At 46.9% G+C, this 20,043-nt stretch overlaps 1 protein-coding gene and 1 long non-coding RNA gene across 4 annotated transcripts in view; one reads left to right on the top strand and one right to left on the bottom strand.

The window, feature by feature from the left end:
• NT5DC1 (5'-nucleotidase domain containing 1) overlaps positions 1 to 19,645 on the bottom strand; it is a 375,186-nt gene extending 355,541 nt beyond the window's left edge. For 2 of the 3 annotated variants that reach the window (XM_068231330.1, XM_068231331.1), the window contains exons 1-2: positions 19,217 to 19,645; positions 1,563 to 1,654 (exon numbers count right to left, since the gene is read on the bottom strand). In XM_068231330.1, the coding sequence (XP_068087431.1) occupies positions 1,563 to 1,654; positions 19,217 to 19,312 (188 nt within the window). In that variant the 5' untranslated portion in view covers positions 19,313 to 19,645. The remainder of the gene's footprint in view (positions 1 to 1,562; positions 1,655 to 19,216) is intronic. The other variant, XM_068231332.1, reaches the window with a different exon arrangement.
• Positions 18,945 to 20,043, top strand: part of LOC137503819 (uncharacterized) — a 43,226-nt gene continuing 42,127 nt past the window's right edge. Inside the window, exon 1 of the long non-coding RNA XR_011019345.1 lies at positions 18,945 to 19,087. This is a non-coding gene — a long non-coding RNA (uncharacterized lncRNA). The remainder of the gene's footprint in view (positions 19,088 to 20,043) is intronic.

Raw genomic sequence — 20,043 nt, 5'->3', positions numbered from 1 at the left:
TCAATAAAACAGCAATCATTATCCTTTGTTCTTAAACATTTAAAGAGACTCTGAAGTGAGCGAGATAGCATTTGATTAGTGTAAAGCACATTACATAGTGCTAAAACACCGCTATCCCACGGCAAAACGAGGGGTCTTTACCCCCCAAATCCCCTCTTCTAGGTCTGGGGAGCGCTTCCTGCTTGAGGCAGAGCTAATGGCTGTAGCTCTGCCTCTCAGCACGTCATTCCCAGCTGATCGCCGCCTCTCTCCGCCCCTCTCACTCTTCCTTCACAGAGAGGGGCGGGGGAGAGGCGGAGATCCGCCGGCAGACTGACGCGCATGGAGGCAGAGCTGCAGTTCATAGCTCTGCCTCCATGAGTAGCAAAATCCATGACCAAGAAAGTTGTGGATTTTGTAGGGGAGATGTAGGGGGGATTTGGGGGGGGGGGGGGTAAAAAGCCCTTGTTTTGCCACGGGATAGCGGCGTTTTAGCACTATGTAAGGTGCTTTACACTAATCAAATGCTATCTCACTCACTTTAGAGTCTCTTTAAAGTGTGTTGTTAAAGATGGATTAAAATGAAAATTAAGTACCCACTTTTAGGTACATGAAAGAACATTTAAAAGCATTCCCTGTGTGTAAAAAGCCTTTACTTTCCTTCCATAGGGCAGTACAAATTTGTACTACTCTGGTAATTGGCAAATATAACTATTGCCGGCCAGGAAAAGTTCTCTTTCTGGTCTTTTCATGCTGCTCTCTCTCCTTCTCTGCTGAATAGATCCACAGTGGTAATGGCTGCTAAGTCACTTAGGCAGAGGAGGAGTGGGAATGCTTTAAAGGAAACCTAAACTGAGAAGGATATGGATTTTTCCTTTTAAAATAATACCAGTTGCCTGAGTCTCCTGTTAATCCTGTGTCTCTAATGCTTTTAGCCACAGCCCCTGAACAAGCATGCAGATCAGGTGCTCTGACTGAAGTCAGACTGGATTAGCTGCATGCTTGTTTCAGGTGTGTGATTCAGCCACTACAGCCAAAGAGATCAGCAGGACTGCTAGGCAACTGGTACTGTTTAAAAGAAAACATCCATATCCCTCTCAGTTTAGGTTTCCTTTAAAAATGTTCTTTTATGTATCTAAGCCTAGGTACTTACATTTTACAGCCATAAACATGCCCCAATTCCGACTATTTTGAAATATGCTGTTGGCTTCAAATTCAAAATGAGCATTTATTTTTAATATTTTTTATAGGCACAACCATGGGGGGTTAAGGTTAGGCGCCACTATGCGGGGGTTAAAGTTAGGACTAGGGTTATATACTATTAGCGGCTACATCTAGTGCCTTTTGTAAATGGAATCACAATCATTGGCTACAAATAGGTGCCTGTTTATAAACTAAATCATGTTTATCAGCTACCTTTTTTTCCGATCAGTTTTTTACATGTATGCCGTCAAACCGCTAACAGGCTCACTGATGTTTTCTTCCAGACATAGTAGCTTTAGTTTATCAGTTGCATTGGGTGTATTTTGTTTTAGGCACTAAATGCTAAATAACACAGTACACTAAAAATGTATTCAGCTTACCAGAAATCCCATTCCTCAGGTGAAACTCTCAGTAAATCTTTACTGTATCCCTTTTCAGCCACCAAGTATTGAGCAAAACTGTCATAAATCAGCTGTAAAAATAAAAAATAAAAAATCCTTAATAAGATTTATGTAGTTGAAGGTCCACAACACCACCACAATCTGTCATATTACACCTGATTTACTTAGGCTTTCTACATTTGGACATCAGTAAGTACAAAATATAACTCATTCTACAAATGTTGCCTGGATTGAGTAAACATTAAAAGTTAGCTTTGCAATTCTAACGTCGATCACGTTGGACTGTAACATAGGTTGTTGTAAGTATAGTAAATAAGCATGTGTTTTGCTGCAACAGTTTTTGGCAAAACCAAAGCTTTTATCAGTGGGCAATGCACCGGTTACTATACTTTAGCTCCTGACTTACCACTGTGATCAGGCCCATTGCCTCCTTCCACCCATACTGGGTATAACAACTGCAGAGAAGTTAAGGACTGTATTGTGCATTTAAGCAGGTGTTGAACCAAGGTTGCATTGCAGTTTTCCATACACAGCATGTTCTACTGGATTTGGAAAAAATGCAAATGTTTAAGAACTGTGATACTCAGGCAGCACAAACCCTGCAGAGTGTGCAAGCTCACCTGTCTGGAAGGTGCTCTCCTTCATGAGTGTGTGTGCTGACCGAAGCGGAGTCAGAGGATGAGCCTACTTGGGTTGCAAGACAAGCCTGCCTGACTCATCTTGGAAGATCTCTGATGCCAATTACCATCAACAGGCAATGGTGTTTATAATTCTTATCTAGACATTTTAAAGACAGCACACACCTTCATCCAGTGAACTCAATACAATTACTTGTGGTATTGGCATCGATTAGCTAGACTGTTCATTGGTTGGAGAGAGGATTACCTGTACATTTAAAGTGGATCTAAACTCAGATAATTTACATTATTTACCATGACAGCACAGTTACTGTAAAAATCTTTCACCAATAATTATATTTAAAAAATATGTTTTACCATAAAATAAAATTTATGGCTCCACCCCCTCTCTTTTTCCGAGGCTGAGGAAGTCACCTCCACTGGTGTGCCCTGTAACAGAGCTTGTCCAATAACAAGGAAGCAATGCAATAGTTACCATGGCTTTGCTCTACATGTAATGTGCAGCATGATGTAAGGTCTCATTGTCTGTCTTAGTTCAAGTAAGAAAGGACGGCAAGAAACACTAGTGTTTTCCAGTGAAAGGGATGGCCATGCCTACTGCAAAAAAAATTACTTATTGTGACCATATAATAGGAAGATTTTTTTAAAACTATATGAGTTGAAAACTAGGAATGAGCTCCACAATTTAGAATCAGAATTCTGAATGAAATGGAGGCTTTACACTTGTGGGCCACGGCAGATGAGGTTAACTTACCCTTGTCACCACCTCTAGCGCTGCACTCCACGACACGTTTCATCACACCAATACTTCCTCCTTCAATGCTGGAAGGAGGAAGTATTAAAGTTATGTGGAACGCTACATGGAGTACAGAGAGGACCTCACTGTCTACCTAGCGTTTAATTGTGACAAGTATTCATGATAAACAGCAGCAAAAATAAGCAATGAACATGCCAACATTTTCCTTAGTATACATATATTTCTAATGGTGGCATTGGCATGAAATGTAAACCAGATATTGGTAACAACCCATGTAATCCACACATATAAAGAGATCAAAACAAATGGTCCATAAATTAACCATTTAAATAGCTGGCTCTGACCCCTTAACCACTTCAGCCCACAGTTTGTTTTTACCTTATGGATGAGAAGAATTTTCACAATTCAGAGCTCCTCCCATTCATTTCCCAATAACTTTATCACACCTAAATTATCTAGATCTTGTTTTTTTTCAGGACAAATTGGACTTTTTTTTGGGGGGGGGGGGGATATTTTCTGTAGTAATTATTTTATTCTCTATGCATTCTAAAGAGGGGGGGAAAAAGTACAGTTTGCACTTTTTTGTGAAAAAAAAAACCAACAATAATTTTTTGTTTTGTTCCAATACACATAAAGGGAATAAACATGTGTATAGCAAAACGTGTTACTGCAATAATTTTCTGTGAGAAATACTTGATTTTCTGGAACAGTTTCTAGGGTGCCAACAATATCGCCTATGACTGTGTCTCTCAGTTGACGGCTAATTGGGCATCTTTCAGGCCATTAACTCCAAAGTGTTAATGTTGCTTTATACCGGCCATTTTTTTCCACAAAGTATTTTAGCACCATACTATGTTTGCATACCCCAGAAGAATCTGACCAGCAGAAAAAGGCCACAAATTTCACCATTATGAGAAGCTGACAAGTCAACTAGAGCTATTCAAAACGGGATACGTTGATAAAGGCTCCTGAGCTGACTGTATGAAAAGGGCGCCTCCATAGACGTCAATGTTATTTCTGCAAATATGGGATACAAGGTAGTGAAAAGGGCGCCTGAGTTTTGATATAGGCTACAAGCGGGCGCCCTTTTGTAGCCCATATTTTTTTTTTGGGGCTACAAGGTTTTCGGCTACAGTAGGGCACCCCTTTGTAGCCCATATTTTTTATTCAGCTACAAGGTTTTTGGCTACAAAAGGGCACCCCTTTGTAGCCCATATTTTTATTTGGCTACAAGGTGTTTGGCTACAATGTTTCTGATTCTGCTACAAAAGGGCACCCTTTTATAGCCGAGATTTTTGATTCGAGGGTGCAGGGGAGGTTACGATTAGGCATCACAAGTGGGGGGGGGGGGGTTGTTTTAGGGTTAGGCACCACCTGGGGGTCTTAGGGCTAGGCACCACCTGGGGGGTCTTAGGGCTAGGCACCACCTGGTGGGGTCTAAGGGTTAGGCACCACCTGAGGGGGGGTTTAGGGTTAGGCATCACCTTGGGGGTCTTAGGATTAGGCACCACCTGAGGGGGGTCTTAGGGTTAGGCACCACCTGGGGAGTCTTAGGGTTAGGCACCACCTAGAGAGTCTTAGGGTTAGGCACCATCTGGGGGGGTGGAGTTTAGGGTTAGGCATCACCTCGGGGGTCTTAGGATTAGGCACCACCTGAGGGGGGTCTTAGGGTTAGGCACCACCTGGGGAGTCTTAGGGTTAGGCACCACCTAGAGAGTCTTAGGGTTAGGCACCACCTGGGGGAGGGGTCTTAGGGTTAAGCACCACCTAGGGGGTTAGGGTTAGGCACCATCAGGGTTCTGTGTGAGAGTAGGGAGCAGATAGGTCATAATAATCACTTTTCTTAGCTATATCTAGATCCCTTTTATAGCTCAACAAATTTTGCTTATAACAGCATCCTTTTTATAAACTAAAACTAGCTTTTTCGGCTACACCAGGTGCCCTTTGTAGCTGAATTTGGCATATATGGGCTACATGAGGCGCCCTTTGTAGCCGAAGTTGGCATATGGGCTACACCAGGTGCCCTTTGTAGCCGAAGTTGGCATATAAGGGCTACACCATGTGCCCTTTGTGGCCAAAGTTGACATATGGGCTACACCAGGCGCCCTTTTTGTAGCCGAATTTGGTATATATGGGCTACACCAGGAGCCCTTTTTTCCAGGCGCCCTTTTCAAATTGATCCATTCAAAACTTGGGTGTTTTGTAAGCTACTGACTCATGTAGCTATGCTTATACCTTCCCAAGTTTGATCATAGTTTTGAAAATGACATTTTTTAATGTCAGAGGTAACACAGTGTCTGAGGTAACACAGAACTGCTGTGAGAGAGACCACATTTGTGTCCGCAGAAAACACCAGCATTTTTACCAATGGACAATTTTTCGCATCCCTTGCTCTGCGCGTTGTCCACCATAGACTGCTGACACCTGCTAACTTGTCTATGGGAATCATATGGGCTTTGTGATTTCATGCGGCGGGGAATCAGTTTTTGTTATATGAGCACCGGCTTATCAATCTAGAAGCCAACCAGAAGGATCTCAGGCTTCCCTTGGTTTGCATTAGACCATTGTGAATCGTCCCTTCCTAGGGAGGATTTTCATTGGTCCACTACTCTACTACAAAATAACTGTTTACTCGTTGTCCTCTGGGGCCACGGTCCGCCCCTCCCCCCTCCGATCCCTGGTCGTCTTTCTTAATTGACTAAAGGATTTCATTGAATAAAGGACCAGGCAGCTGCCTTTAGCGACAGTGCGTGAATTTAAACTGCGCAGGTGCAAGTTCCAAACCATGCAAACAGAGAAAGCAAGCACTCGTTCACATGCATTTTCTTTCACTGTGCACGTGAGCTTAAAACTCACGCCTGCACCCTTCAGAATATCTCTACACTGCTTGAAACTTCCGGGAACATGAGGGACCCCGAGGACAATGAGCAGAGGTCAGACACATCTTCAAAGGTAATCAAGCTCACTATGGGCTTCATCTAATACTTGTATTACTTTTTTACTCCACTTAAGGGGTACTTTAACCACCACAGTTTTTTAACCTCTTGAGGACCTAAGGCTATTTTTACAGCACACTGCAGCTTTAACAGTTTATAGCACGGCCATACAACTTAGCAGCCAAATGAATCTTGCCTCCTTTTCTGCCCACCAACATAGCTTTCTGTTGGTGGGATCTGATAGCTGTCGCAGTTTTTTTTTTTATTTTATAAAAATTACTTTTTTTTTTTTTAATTATCCTTCTCCCCTCCCACCCCCCGAGATCCAATAACTGGATCACCTCTCATAGGCATCAGCCTATGAGAGGGATCATGTTGTGAGCCACTCAAGGGGACAGCCAAGTGACAGGGATGTCCCCAGTACAGCGCTGCACTAGACCGCAGCGATGTACAAATGAAAAAAAAACACAGCGGTTTTATCACCTAATAGCCTGCCAGCCGCTAACAGCTTGCCAGCTCCGATCGCGGCTTGCAGGCTGTTTACGGACCGGTGCTCCTTAACTCAGTGAGAATGCACGTGCATCGGCGAGCGCAATCCATGATAATCTCCGCCTACAGGACCTGACGCCAATCGGCATGAGGTGGTCGTAGTCGTAGACAGCTGCCTCAAAGGACAGACATATAGCTGGATGAGCGGAGACTGCTGAGCTGCTACTCTGCATACAGGGGAGCACAGTGGCATAGCAGTGAGTGTCTCCTCCTCTGCTCAGTGCAGTGTTGGGTGCAGCCAGAGTCCCCTCAGTCATGGTGCATAATGCAGCCACCCCAGCCCCTTAATTAATTGGAGCTCAGTGTCCCTAAATGAAGCTGGTGCCTCAAGCTTCATAATACCAAGTGCACACAATGCTAGTTTCTGTCAGATTGAGGGGTCAAATTAATAATTTCCGGCATGTCTGATCTGTTCCCAATCAAGCTTGAAAATGGGGGAGAAACCGAGAGCCCAATATGGTGCAGTATGTTAATATGGATAGATCTGTTGTGAATAAATGAGATGATTATACTCACAAGGGTGGGTCGCCACAAAGGCAACCACTGGAAAGGCCGGCGGGGAGAATTGTAACCTGACCCCGCTCAGGTTAAAAAGTCGCTCTCTGTAGATAGGAGAAAATGGGGATACACCCCTCCACCAAGGGTGGACTAGATAATATTGAAATACGATAACAGAGGCGCCAAGCAGAATAAAATTTGTTAAAATTGTTAAAAAGGGGGAAGTGGGTGGACTCACCTCCCTTCTGAAAAAAAAGGCCGGACAATGGACAGGTTACTTACAGTCTAAAGTAACATTTATTAGTAACTCCAAAAGTGCTATAGCACATGTTACTTTAGACTGTAAGTAACCTGTCCATTGTCCGGCCATTTTTTTCAGAAGGGAGGTGAGTCCACCCACTTCCCCCTTTTTAACAATTTTAACTAATTTTATTCTGCTTGGCGCCTCTGTTATCGTATTTCAATACTATTCCCAATCAAGAATGGGATCGATTTTCAGTATAGTACTGTAACCCTGTGTGTGTGTCATTGCAACAGACACACACACCAAGGGTTAAAGATGCGCGTACGTTAAAAAAGGGTGTCGGGAAAAAAGGGCGCAGGGTTTTAAACGATAAGCATGAATAACGTTTAAAAAAAAAATTGTGCTATATTTCGTTTAAAAATAATGTTTTATAAAGTTATAAATCATTATATAATGTGTATGAAATCGGCAATTGTAAAAACGTTAATCTTCCCTGTTTAAAAAGTAAAATATATAATAACGTTGTATAAAAGATTAATAAAAATTTTACTAAAGCTATACCTAACCCTACTCTCATACAGAACCCTCCCTGTACCTACCGCTAACCCCTAGACCCCCTGGTGGTGCCTAAACCTAAGACCACCCTGGTGGTGCCTAACCCTAAGACCCCCTGGTGGTGCCTAACCCTAAGACCCCCCTGGTGGTGCCTAAACCTAAGACCCCCCTGGTGGTGCCTAAACCTAAGACCCCCCTGGTGGTGCCTAACCCTAAGACCCCCCTGGTGGTGCCTAAACCTAAAACCCCCCTGATGGTGCCTAACCCTAAGACCCCCCTGGTGCCTAACCCTAAGACCCCCCTGGTGGTGCCTAACCCTAAGACCCCCCTGGTGGTGCCTAAACCTAAGACCCCCCTGGTGGTGCCTAACCCTAAGACCCCCCTGGTGCCTAACCCTAAGACCCCCTGGTGGTGCCTAACCCTAAGACCCCCCTGGTGGTGCCGAAACCTAAGACCCCCTCGTGGTGCCTAAACCTAAGACCCCCCTGGTGGTGCCTAACCCTAAGACCCCCCTGGTGCCTAAACCTAAGACACCCCTGGTGGTGCCTAAACCTAAGACCCCCCTGGTGGTGCCTAACCCTAAGACCTCCCTGGTGGTGCCTAACCCTGAGACCCCCCTGGTGGTGCCTAAACCTAAGATCCACCCTGGTGGTGCCTAAACCTAAGACCCCCCTGGTGGTGCCTAAACCTAAGACCCCCCTGGTGGTGCCTAAACCTAAGACCCCCCTGGTGGTGCCTAAACCTAAGACCCCCCCGTGATAAGCATTAATAACGTTTGAAAAAAATATTGTGCTGTTTTTCATTTAAAAATAATGTTTTAAAAAAGATTGTACTGTTTTTCGTTTAAAAATAATGTTTAAAAAATTATAAATCATTAAATAATGTGTAATCATGAGAAGCAGTTATAAAACAGTAAAAGTCTCCGGGCGCCGCTTGTAAAACGTTATTTTTCTCCAGCGCCCTTTTTTCCTGTTGGGTGCCCATTAAACGATATTTATTATGGGAGTGAATGGCGGCGCCCTTTTTGTCCACTTGCCTCAGGCGCCCGAATTTACTGTTTCCTAAAGATGCATTTACTTTTTGTAAAAAGTGCTGCTGTAAAGGGAGACTGTAGGTGCCGCCAGGGGGAGCCCATGAGCAGGAAAGAGGAGAGAGAAGCTGGGCATGTGCAGGGGGGAAGTAACAGTTGAGTTTTGGCAGTTGAAGGCTAGTGAGGGGGAGGAGCCAAGTAGCCGTGGAGATTGAGCTGATGCAGCAAGACATAAATTGTGTCACGATACTATACAATTGCAGCAAGAAATAAGCGTGATTTGTGAGCAAATATTGACACAAGAAGAGACCAGCCATTCAGTGCCACTCAGTGGTGGAAGAGGAGAGACGATCCTGTAATGCTGACATCCTCCTTCGGACTTGCAGGATGATGGCTAAGGCTCCGGCAGAGATAGCTGAGCACGATAGGGTCTGCTCTGCTAATAAATAGCTGAGCTGAAAGCCGCTTGTGGGCCTGCATTGGCAAAAACACATTTTGTTGTTATTGTGTTTGACTGTTTGGGGGATCAGGAATCCCAAGGACAACTGAAGTGAGGCCCAGTGCACACCGAGCGGTTTTTGGAGCGATCCGCCGGCCGCATCCGCCTCTAAAAACACTTGTCTAATGTATTGCAATGGGATGGTGCACACCAGCGGTTTGCGGTTTTTGCCAAGCCGCAAACGCGCCTCCTGCTGCGCGTTTGCGGTTTTCGGAAGCGTTTCGTCCTCAATGTAAAGTATAGGAAAAACGCAAACCGCTCTGAAAAACGCTAGTTCAGAGCGGTTTGCCAGGCATTTTGGTAACAGTAGCTGTTCAGTAACAGCTTTTACTGTAACAATATGTGTAATCTGCTACACAAAAACGCACGCAAAACCGCTAGGTATGTTTAGAAAACCTCTCTAAACATACCTAGAATCTCTCTGAAATCAGCTCCCAAAACCGCTAGCATATTGCGGATCTGCTAGCGGTTTTGGTGTGCACTGGGCCTGAGAGGGATATGGAGGCTGCCATATTTATTTCCTTTTAAGCAATACCAGTTACCTGGCTACTTGGCTGATCCTTTGCTTCTAATACTTTAGGCTACTTACACACCAAGACGTTGCATCATTTTTAGTTGCATTTTTAGCTAATCTCCACCCATCAAAGAAAAAAAAGCCCGGGCTTTTTCCCCTGATGCTGTGCAGAGCATGATGGGATTTCCTATGTTGTTGTTCACGTTGCCTAGCAACTGGGAGAGGTGCTCAGGACACAGGACAGTTGGAACTGTGTCTCATGCTCCCTGTCACCTCCTTTCAACCAAAAAGATGGCTGAACTCATGAAATCAAACATTTGCCTGTTCTTTTAAAACAGTGTGGGTAAGAGATTATATTACCTATCTATATTAATTAACATAACTAATGTAACTTAATGACAGTAGGTTTGTTTAGGCTGGAGTTCCTCTTTAAGCCGTAGACCCTGAACAAGCATGCAGTGTATTACTTACATTTTTGTCAGATCATTAATATTATTATTAGCTGCATGCTTATTTCTGGTGTGATTCAGACACTACTGAAGCCGAAGAGATCAGCAGGATTGCCAGGCAATTGGTCTTGCTTAAAAATAAATAAATATGGCAACCTCCATATACATACCACTTTAGGGACCTGGGCCATATGCAATTCACTTTTTCTCCTGAGTTTTCTCCTAAGTGATATTTTTACAACTTGCCACAAAATGTTTAACCCCCCTGGCGGTATGAAAAATTCTGCCAGGGGGCAGCACAGCAGTTTTTTTTTTTTTTTTAATCATGTAGTACATGATAGCCGCTGCTCAGCGGCATCCCCCCGCCCGCTTCGATCGCCTTCAGCGATCTCAGATCAGGAAATCCCGTTCAAAGAACGGGATTTCCTGGAGGGCTTCGCCCGTCGCCATGGCGACGGGGCGGGATGACGTCACCGACGTCGGGACGTCATTGGGAGTCCCGGTCCACCCCTCGGCGCTGCCTGGCACTGATTGGCCAGGCAGCGCACGGGGTCTGGGGGGGGGGGCCGCGCGCCGCAACAGATAGCGGCGATCGGGCGCGGGCCGGCGGCGATCAGTGTGCTGGCGCAGCTCCAGCAAAAAAATATTATGTAAATCGGCCCAGCAGGGCCTGAGCGGCACCCTCCGGCGGGTCTGGGGGGGGGGGGGCCCGCGCGCCGCAACAGATAGCGGCGATCGGGCGCGGGCCGGCGGCGATCAGTGTGCTGGCGCAGTCCAGCAAAAAAAAAAATTATGTAAATCGGCCCAGCAGGGCCTGAGCGGCACCCTCCGGCGGCTTACCCCGTGTCCAGCACGGGGTTACCGCTAAGGAGGTTAAGTCACCGGCAAGCAAGAAATTACTACAAATAAATTTGATAGTACTTTTTCGCCAGCTTTTGGGTACTTTTTCATTTGTAAAATGCTGAAAATGTAGTTTGTAGAGAAGATGAAAATGATCTCCTAGGACAGAGGTTCCCAACCGGTGTGCCGCGGTGTGTCGCAGCAGCACCAGCTATGTGTCGCCGCTCTCTGCTCCCCCTGCTCGTCTCCCCCGCAGATCACCCTTCTCAGGGCTACAAGAAAATGGCCGCCACCGTTCACATTTGCAGACATGCGGCGGCCATTTTCTTGTAGATCTGCACTAACTATAGGCAGAGGGCGGAGGCAGCACATCGAGGACGGAGTGGCTCAGGGAGGAGAAGAAGGGGCGGAGTGGTGGCTATGGAGGGGTGAGTTAGGGCGGGGATCCCCAACCTGCCTGTGGTCCGCGGGACGCTCCCAGTTGGGCCGCAGGACTGTCCTCTTCCCTTCCTGGGGCGCTATACTGGGGCACTATACTAGCTATCCTGGGGCACTGTACTGGCTATACTGGGGCACTATACTGGGGCACTATACTAGCTATCCTGGGGCACTGTACTGGCTATACTGGGGCACTATACTAGCTATCCTGGGGCACTATACTGGGGCACTATACTAGCTATCCTGGGGCACTATACTAGCTATCCTGGGGCACTATACTAGCTATCCTGGGGTAATATACTGGCTATACTGGGGCGCTATACTAGCTATCCTGGGGCACTATACTGGCTATCCTGGGGCACTATACTAGCTATCCTGGGGCACTATACTTGCTATCCTGGGGCACTATACTAGCTATCCTGGGGCACTATACTGGCTATACTGGGGCACTATACTAGCTATACTGGGGCACTATACTAGCTATCCTGGGGCACTATACTGGCTATCCTGGGGCACTATACTGGCTATCCTGGGGCACTATACTGGCTATCCTGGGGCACTATTCTGGCTATACTGGGGCACTATTCTGGCTATACTGGGGCACTATTCTGGCTATACTGGGGCACTATTCTGGCTATACTGGGGCACTATTCTGGCTATACTGGGGCACTATACTAGCTATACTGGGGCACTGCAGCATCAGCAGATTGTTTCTGAGCCCCTCATTGTGCCTGCAGCATCAGCAGATTGTTACTGAGCCCCTCATTGTACCTGCAGCATCAGCAGATTGTTACTGAGCCCCTCGTTGTGCCTGCAGCATCAGCAGATTTTTTCTGAGCCCCTCATTGTGCCTGCAGCATCAGTAGATTGTCACTGAGCCCCTCATTGTGCCTGCAGCATCAGCAGATTGTTACTGAGCCCCTCACTGTGCCTGCAGCATCAGTAGATTGTCACTGAGCCACACATTGTGCCTGCAGCATCAGCAGATTGTCACTGAGCCCCTCATTGTGCCTGCAGCACCAGCAGATTGTCACTAAGCCCCTCATTGTGCCTGCAGCACCAGCAGATTGTCACTAAGCCCCTCATTGTGCCTGCAGCATCAGCACATTGTTACTGAACCCCTCATTGTGCCTGCAGCACCAGCAGATTGTCACTGAGCCCCTCATTGTACCTGCAGCACCAGCAGATTGTCACTGAGCCCCTCATAGTGCCTGCAGCACCAGCAGATTGTCACTAAGCCCCTCATTGTGCCTGCAGCATCAGCATATTGTCACTGAGCCCCTTATTGTGCCTGCAGCATCAGCACATTGTTACTGAGCCCCTCATTGTACCTGCAGCATCAGCAGATTGTTACTGAGCCCCTCATTGTGCCTGCAGCATCAGCACATTGTTACTGAGCCCCTCATTGTACCTGCAGCACCAGCAGATTGTCACTGAGTCCCTCATAGTGCCTGCAGCACCAGCAGATTGTCACTAAGCCCATCATTGTGCCTGCAGCATCAGCATATTGTCACTGAGCCCCTTATTGTGCCTGCAGCATCAGCACATTGTTACTGAGCCCCTCATTGTACCTGCAGCATCAGCAGATTGTTACTGAGCCCCTCATTGTGCCTGCAGCATCAGCACATTGTTACTGAACCCCTCATTGTGCCTGCAGTATCAGCAGATTGTTACTGAGCCCCTCATTGTGCCTGCAGCACCAGCAGATTGTCACTAAGCCCCTCATTGTGCCTGCAGCATCAGCATATTTTCACTGAGCCCCTTATTGTGCCTGCAGCATCAGCACATTGTTACTGAGCCCCTCATTGTACCTGCAGCATCAGCAGATTGTTACTGAGCCCCTCATTGTGCCTGCAGCATCCGCAGATTGTTACTGAGCCCCTCATTGTGCCTGCAGCATCCGCAGATTGTTACTGAGCCCCTCATTGTGCCTGCAGCATCAGCAGATTGTTACGGAGCCCCTCATTGTGCCTACAGCATCAGCACATTGTAACTGAGCCCCTCATTGTGCCTGCAGCATCAGCACATTGTTACTGAGCCCCTCATTGTGCTTGCAGCATCATCAGATTGTTACTGAGCCCCTCTTTTCTATCATACGGGACGTGTCATGTATATCTGAATGTTTGGCATGATGTGACGTGTCCCGGATATCTGAATGTTTGTCGTGATGTGTCACGACCTGGAAAAGGTTGGGAACCACTGTCCTAGGAGATGAATTGCATATGGGCCCTGAACTCTTGCACAAAACAGAAGGAAAACATTGAGAAATGCACCCTGTATATATTTAGAGAGTTTAGCCTGTCTAATTCCCCCTCATCTGTGACTACACAAGTTGTAATTTCATCCCTCAGCTCTGTCAGCTGACTGCCACTGCAGAGCAGCAAATGGTTATACACAGGCTGTTAACAATATGACTGTTTCCATGAAAGCAGGAAGTAGACACACTGCAGGATTTGTATCAGGTGTAACAAACAAATGTTTTTCTTTGAAGTGGACCTGAACTCAGAACTTCCTATCTCTTCACATCATTTAGCACAGATGGCCATGTGATCGGAACGCAACGCATATGATCACACCCCATCTGCGCCGCACTGCTGATCCCATTCACTACAGGGAATGGGTCAGCAGTGCAATTCCTCGAAAATGCATGCAGCAGTGCGATAGTGCATCGCACTGCTGCACAGCGCACATGATGTGAACAGCAGAAGTGCGGTCTATGTACTTCTGCCTTTCTTGCATGTCACAGGGCCGTACAACTCAGTACACAGACCTTCCTGTTGGTGGGCTCTGATCGCTGCTGCAAGCATTTGTTTTTTTGTGATTTTATAGTTTTTTGGGTTTTTTTTAATACATTTTACAATTTTTTTTTTCTTTTTTTTTTTTTTTTTACTGTCCCCACTCCCTCCTTCCAGCAGCCAATCAACACGATCATCTGTCATAGACATCAGCCTATAAGAGCCGATCGCTCTTCAACCTCTCCAGGACACAGCCGAGTGACACGGCTGTCCCCAATACAGCACTGCCGCAGATCACAGCACTGTACTATGTACAGTAAATAGATGACGGTTTTGGCATCTAATAGTCTCCTAGCGGCAATCGGGGATGCGCGCGCACCGGCGCACATGATCCCCTGTAAACTCTGTCCCCAGGACTTCACACCAATTGGCGTTGAGCATTCCTGGGGCTGCCACCGCATTCATGCCAATTGGGGTGGAGCGGTCGGCAAGAGGTGAAAGATACACAGCAGCATAATAACCTTAAAGGAAAGGTTCAGGGAGGGTGGAGGAAAAATAAAAATCAATTTCCACTTACCTGGGGCTTCCTCCAGCCCGTGGCAGGCAGGAGGTGCCCTCGCCGCCGCTCCGCAGGCTCCCGGTGGTCTCCGGTGGCCGACCCGACCTGGCCAGGCCGGCTGCCAGGTCGGGATCTTCTGCGCTCCAAGTCCTGGTACTTCTGCGTCCCACGCCGGCGCTCTGACGTCATCGGACGTCCGCCGGGCTGTACTGCGCATGCGCAGAACTACTGCGCATGCGCAGTACAGCCCGGCGGACGTCCGATGACGTCAGAGCGCCGGCGTGGGACGCAGAAGTACCAGGACTTGGAGCGCAGAAGAGCCCGACCTGGCAGCCGGCCTGGCCAGGTCGGGTCGGCCACCGGAGACCACCGGGAGCCTGCGGAGCGGTGGCGAGGGCACCTCCTGCCTGCCACGGGCTGGAGGAAGCCCCAGGTAAGTGGAAATTGATTTTTATTTTTCCTCCACCCTCCCTGAACCTTTCCTTTAAGGCTGCTTACACACGTTACAGGCGCACGTTAATGCAGCCTGTAATGCTCCCCCAACGCACAGCAATGTAACACAAGTGGGCTGTTCACACTGCCCACGTTGCGTTACATGTAATGCTGCATGTTCTTCCGAAAGTGCAGCATACTATAGCGTTACAGCGGCTTAAGCCGCGTTAGACTGTTTGCACATGCTCAGTCATGTTGGGGAGGAGCGGAGAGCGGCCAGGCACATGGCTAATTAATATTCACTGCACGTTGTGACTTGCAGTGTTTATTTCCTTGTGCGGCCGCTCTGTGCGGCGGGACCACGTGATGCCGCATGCGTCCAAGAGTACTCATCACGGCATCACGGACGCCAGAGTGAGCTGCACAACGTGGCTCACTCTGACGTCCACATCGAAGAGCACCAGGCCTTGCGTTAGGTGCACATTATGCAACCTTAACGTAGCACCTAACGCAACGTCTTGGTGTGCAAGTAGCCTTAAAAACATTTCTTTGTTACATCTTTGTTACATCTGATACAAATCCTACAATAGAATCTGCACTGTTTCTACTTCCTGCTTTTATAGAAGCAGACATATTGCTAGCATCCTGTGCTTTCAAATGAGCTTATCTTCCGTGGCAGTCAGGGGGCACAGCAGAGAGATCAAATTACAACTTGCAATTAGACACACATGAGGGGAAATTAGACAAGCTAAACTCTCTAAATACATACAGGGTGCATTTCTCTAAGTTTTCCTTCTGTCCTGTGCAAGAGTTCAGGTCCACTTTAAGGCTACTTGCACACCAAGACGTTGCATTAGGTGCTACGTTAAGGTCGCATAACGTGCACCTAATGTAACGCATGGTGATGCGGGAGAGGACGGTAGAGTGAGCCGCGTTAGGCGGCTCTATCCGTATAAGGTCTCCCAGAGTGGTGCTGATTGGCCGGCGGGACCACGTGATGCGGAGCGAGACACTCCGCATCACGTGGTCCCGCCAGCCACTCAGCGGCCGCCAGTGCAGTGAATATTAAGTAGCCATGTGCGCGGCTACTGTAGCAGCATCTCCCCGCCTCCTCTCACCCCCCACTGAGCATGTGCAAACAGTCTAACGCGGCTGAAGCCGCTGTAACGCTATGGTATGCTGCACTTTCGGCAGAACGTGCAGCGTTACATGTAACGCAACGTGGGCTGTGTGAACAGCCCACTTGTGTTACATTGCTGTGCGTTGAGGGAGCGTTACAGGCGCACGTCTTAGTGTGTAAGCAGCCTTAAAGAGAACCCGAGGTGGGTTTGAAGAATATTATCTGCATACAGAGGCTGGATCTGCCTATACAGCCCAGCCTCTGTTGCTATCCCAAACCCCCCTAAGGTTCCCCTGCACTCTGCAATCCCTCATAAATCACAGCCACGCTGCTGACAAACAGCTTGTCAGAGCTGGCTGTGTTTATCTCTATAGTGTCAGTCTGCTGCTCTCCCCGCCTCCTGCAGAACTCCAGTCCCCGCCTGCATCCCTTCCCTCCCTGCTGATTGGAGGGAAGGGATGGGGGCAGAGACCGGAGCTATGCAGGAGGCGGGGGAGCAGCTGAGACTGAAACTACAGATGTAAACACAGCCTCACAGCACGGCTGTGATTTATGAGGGATTGCAGAGTGCAGGGGGACCTTAGTGAGGTTTGGGATAGCAACAGAGACTGGGCTGTATAGGCAGATCCAGCCTCTGTATGCAGATAACATTCTTTAAACACACCTCGGGTTCTCTTTAAGGATATTATTCTGTTGCATATCTTTTAGAGCAGAGTGGAAGTTCTGAGTATAGATCCGCTTTAAGGCTAATTAGTTCAGCAATGACTGGAACAATTGTGAACATCACAAACAGATTGCAAAGGCTTTTGAACAAAGCAGATTGTCCAAGTGCTATAATGGAAGAAACGTTAACTACAGATCTACCTGGCTGACAAGCAATCCTTTCATTACTAGCTTTGGACTGATCAGTCACAGACTAGTCTCTCCAGTAGTGATGTCCGGTTCATGAGTGATTGGTTCATTTGAGCCGGTTCTTTCCTGTGAGTTGAGTGATCCGACTCATCATACTGAACCAAATCAGTTCAGTGGATGAGACAGGAACTGCAGCTGCACAGGGTCCTTTTCTACTGCAAAACGTTTTTTTACCAATTTTGATTTTTGTGCGTTTGAGTTTTATGCGTTCGCGCTTTTGACTAATTTTAATGTGCATTTTTTATGCGTTTGCATTTTTGACCAATTTTGATATGCGTTTTTTATGCGTTTGCGTTTTTGACCAATTTTGATGTGCGTTTTTTATGCGTTTGCGTTTTTGACCAATTTTGATGTGCGTTTTTTATGCGTTTGCGTTTTTGACCAATTTTGATGTGCGTTTTTTATGCGTTTGCGTTTTTGACCAATTTTGATGTGCGTTTTTTATGCGTTTGCGTTTTTCTGATTGGCAAGTGTTGTCTTGATTTTTGAAAATAGATACTAGTGGTTAAATCAATACAAAACGCAAAGAGTTTTTCATGCGTTCTTATACTTTAAAATGAAACGCAAAACGCATCATAATTGTACAGACATGAATTTGTGTTTCTTAAAAATAGGAATGCAGCAGTGGAAAAGGCCACCCAGGATTATTATTTTAAACAGGCTGCACTTAAGAATCAGCAAACGCATGCGTTTTGGGCAGAAAACGCAGCTAGTGGAAAAGGGCCCTACACACACAGCTGAAGGAGAAGGAGCCTGGAGGAGGAATCATAGATGTCTGGGCCCATTAGCAGGGAAGGGGAGTGACTAGCAACAAGTTACTGCTAGCCACACCCTCCCCGAAGAAATTAATCAAATGATTTGGTTCATGATCCGGTTCTTTTTGAGGGCGCATTTCCACTTGAGCCGAAACCGCCGCAAATCCGCAGAGTTTCCCTGCAAGCGAATAGTGCGGGGAAACTCTGCCATAGGGTGCAATGATAACGCCGGCCGAATCGCTACCGCTAGCGATTCGGCCGGCTTTTCCATGCGAATCGGCGCGGGAGGCTGCGGATCCCATAGCTGTGCATGGCACGGCTGATGGGATTAGTCTGCTTTCCCCGGCCCGCAGACCCAGAAGAGCATTGCTGCAAAGAGCATGTTTTCACAGACGCTATGATTTACTTATGAAGGGACAGGGAAAATAAAATCACCTTTAGATCACTTAAAACTGCAGATTTACAATGTTTGTCAGCACTGTTCAGCAGAGAATGTCAGTGACATGCTAGCAATACCAGCTCACAATCAAGGTGAATGTAAGCTTTGAATTGGGTCAATCCAAATCAGCAGGGAGTGTGTTCATTAGTCCAGTTCCAAGCTCCATACAATTAACATGCAAACCAGAATAATTTGCATCTCACTGACTATCGATATAATATAAAGTCATATAGTATACACCATAACTAAAACCATAAAAATAGCACACAAAGATAGGCTTGCTTGTGTCTACTTTCATTATACTGTATATATCTATTTACACATATTATATAATAAATACGTATTCGGCTATGCCTAGACGTCTCACACAAAGACAAGTGACGCCACCACCTGGTGTCACACACAATAGCTACACAATAGACAGCTAGATGCCGTGACGTCGGCCAGCAGAGTACGCATGCCTGAACGGGAGGGCGGGCAAAAGATAAGAGGCCTTACAATGACTGCGGCCTCTCTGCCCGGCAACTGTGTTTAACCCTTTGCGTGCCAACTGTAGCAAAGCTACACGTGTAGTTGCATTTTCACAGGCGGGCAGCCCTACCAAGGTGTGTATCAGTGACGTGAGGCGCTGTGCAGCAACCCAGGGGAATCTTGCCAAGCAGCGGGTGTCAAGGTGTTCATATGCCATTGGCAGCTGCTGCCCACAGTGCCCAGGGCCGGGATTAGACACTCACCTTACAGGACTCCTTCAGCTTATAGCGGCACAATGTGTGGTCTAGATCGAAGCCGATGACATCGCAGTCAGAGAGGGAGAAATGGTCATCAGCCATGGCGAAGGTGTGAGACAGCAGGAGGAGGAGTGCTGTGATGGCTGGCAGGGAGCAGTGCAATATGCTGTGCTGTGACCAGTGCTGCCAACCGTCAGTAAATTTACCAACAGTCTGTAAATAAAGTGATTTATTTCCCCTGTCCCTGTGGTCCGTAAGTAATTCATAGGGTCCGTGAAAACAAGCTCTCTGCAGCAATGCTTTACTACAGAGATACGGAATTACACACACAGTGTTTCTCTCCCTCCAGCCTCCTCCCCCTTCCCTTTAGCTCAGCTTGTAGAGCCATCAGACACAACCTGCAGGCTGGAATGACTACCGGTAATCTGTGACCTGTCAACACAGGAGAAACTTGCTAGTTGTGAAGCATGGTAGCGTGCACATCTGTAGTTAACATTTCTTTCATAATAACACCATCAGTCAGACATTAATCTCTGCTCAAAAGCCTTTTGAGTACTGTTATTGATGTTCACAACTTGTTCCTGTCATTGCTGAACTAATTAAGCTTCATACACACATCCAATTTTAATCTGCAGATGACTAGCCAATTTCACCACAGCCATGTAGTATGAGGGCCAACAGATTTGAATACTAAAGCAAGGTAATTACAAAATAAAAGTATTTGAAAAATAAAAGAGATCAAAGATAATTGCAGATAATCTTTGTAAAAAAAATTCACAAAAGATACAGACAAAAGATATTTATCTCTCAATCTTTCTGATTTATCCCCGGTT

Source organism: Hyperolius riggenbachi, chromosome 4 (assembly GCF_040937935.1).
Source record: "Hyperolius riggenbachi isolate aHypRig1 chromosome 4, aHypRig1.pri, whole genome shotgun sequence".
NCBI classification, from domain to species: domain Eukaryota; kingdom Metazoa; phylum Chordata; class Amphibia; order Anura; family Hyperoliidae; genus Hyperolius; species Hyperolius riggenbachi.
The sequence above is the reverse complement of the archived record's forward strand: the minus strand, read 5'-3'. Positions and strand labels throughout refer to the sequence as shown.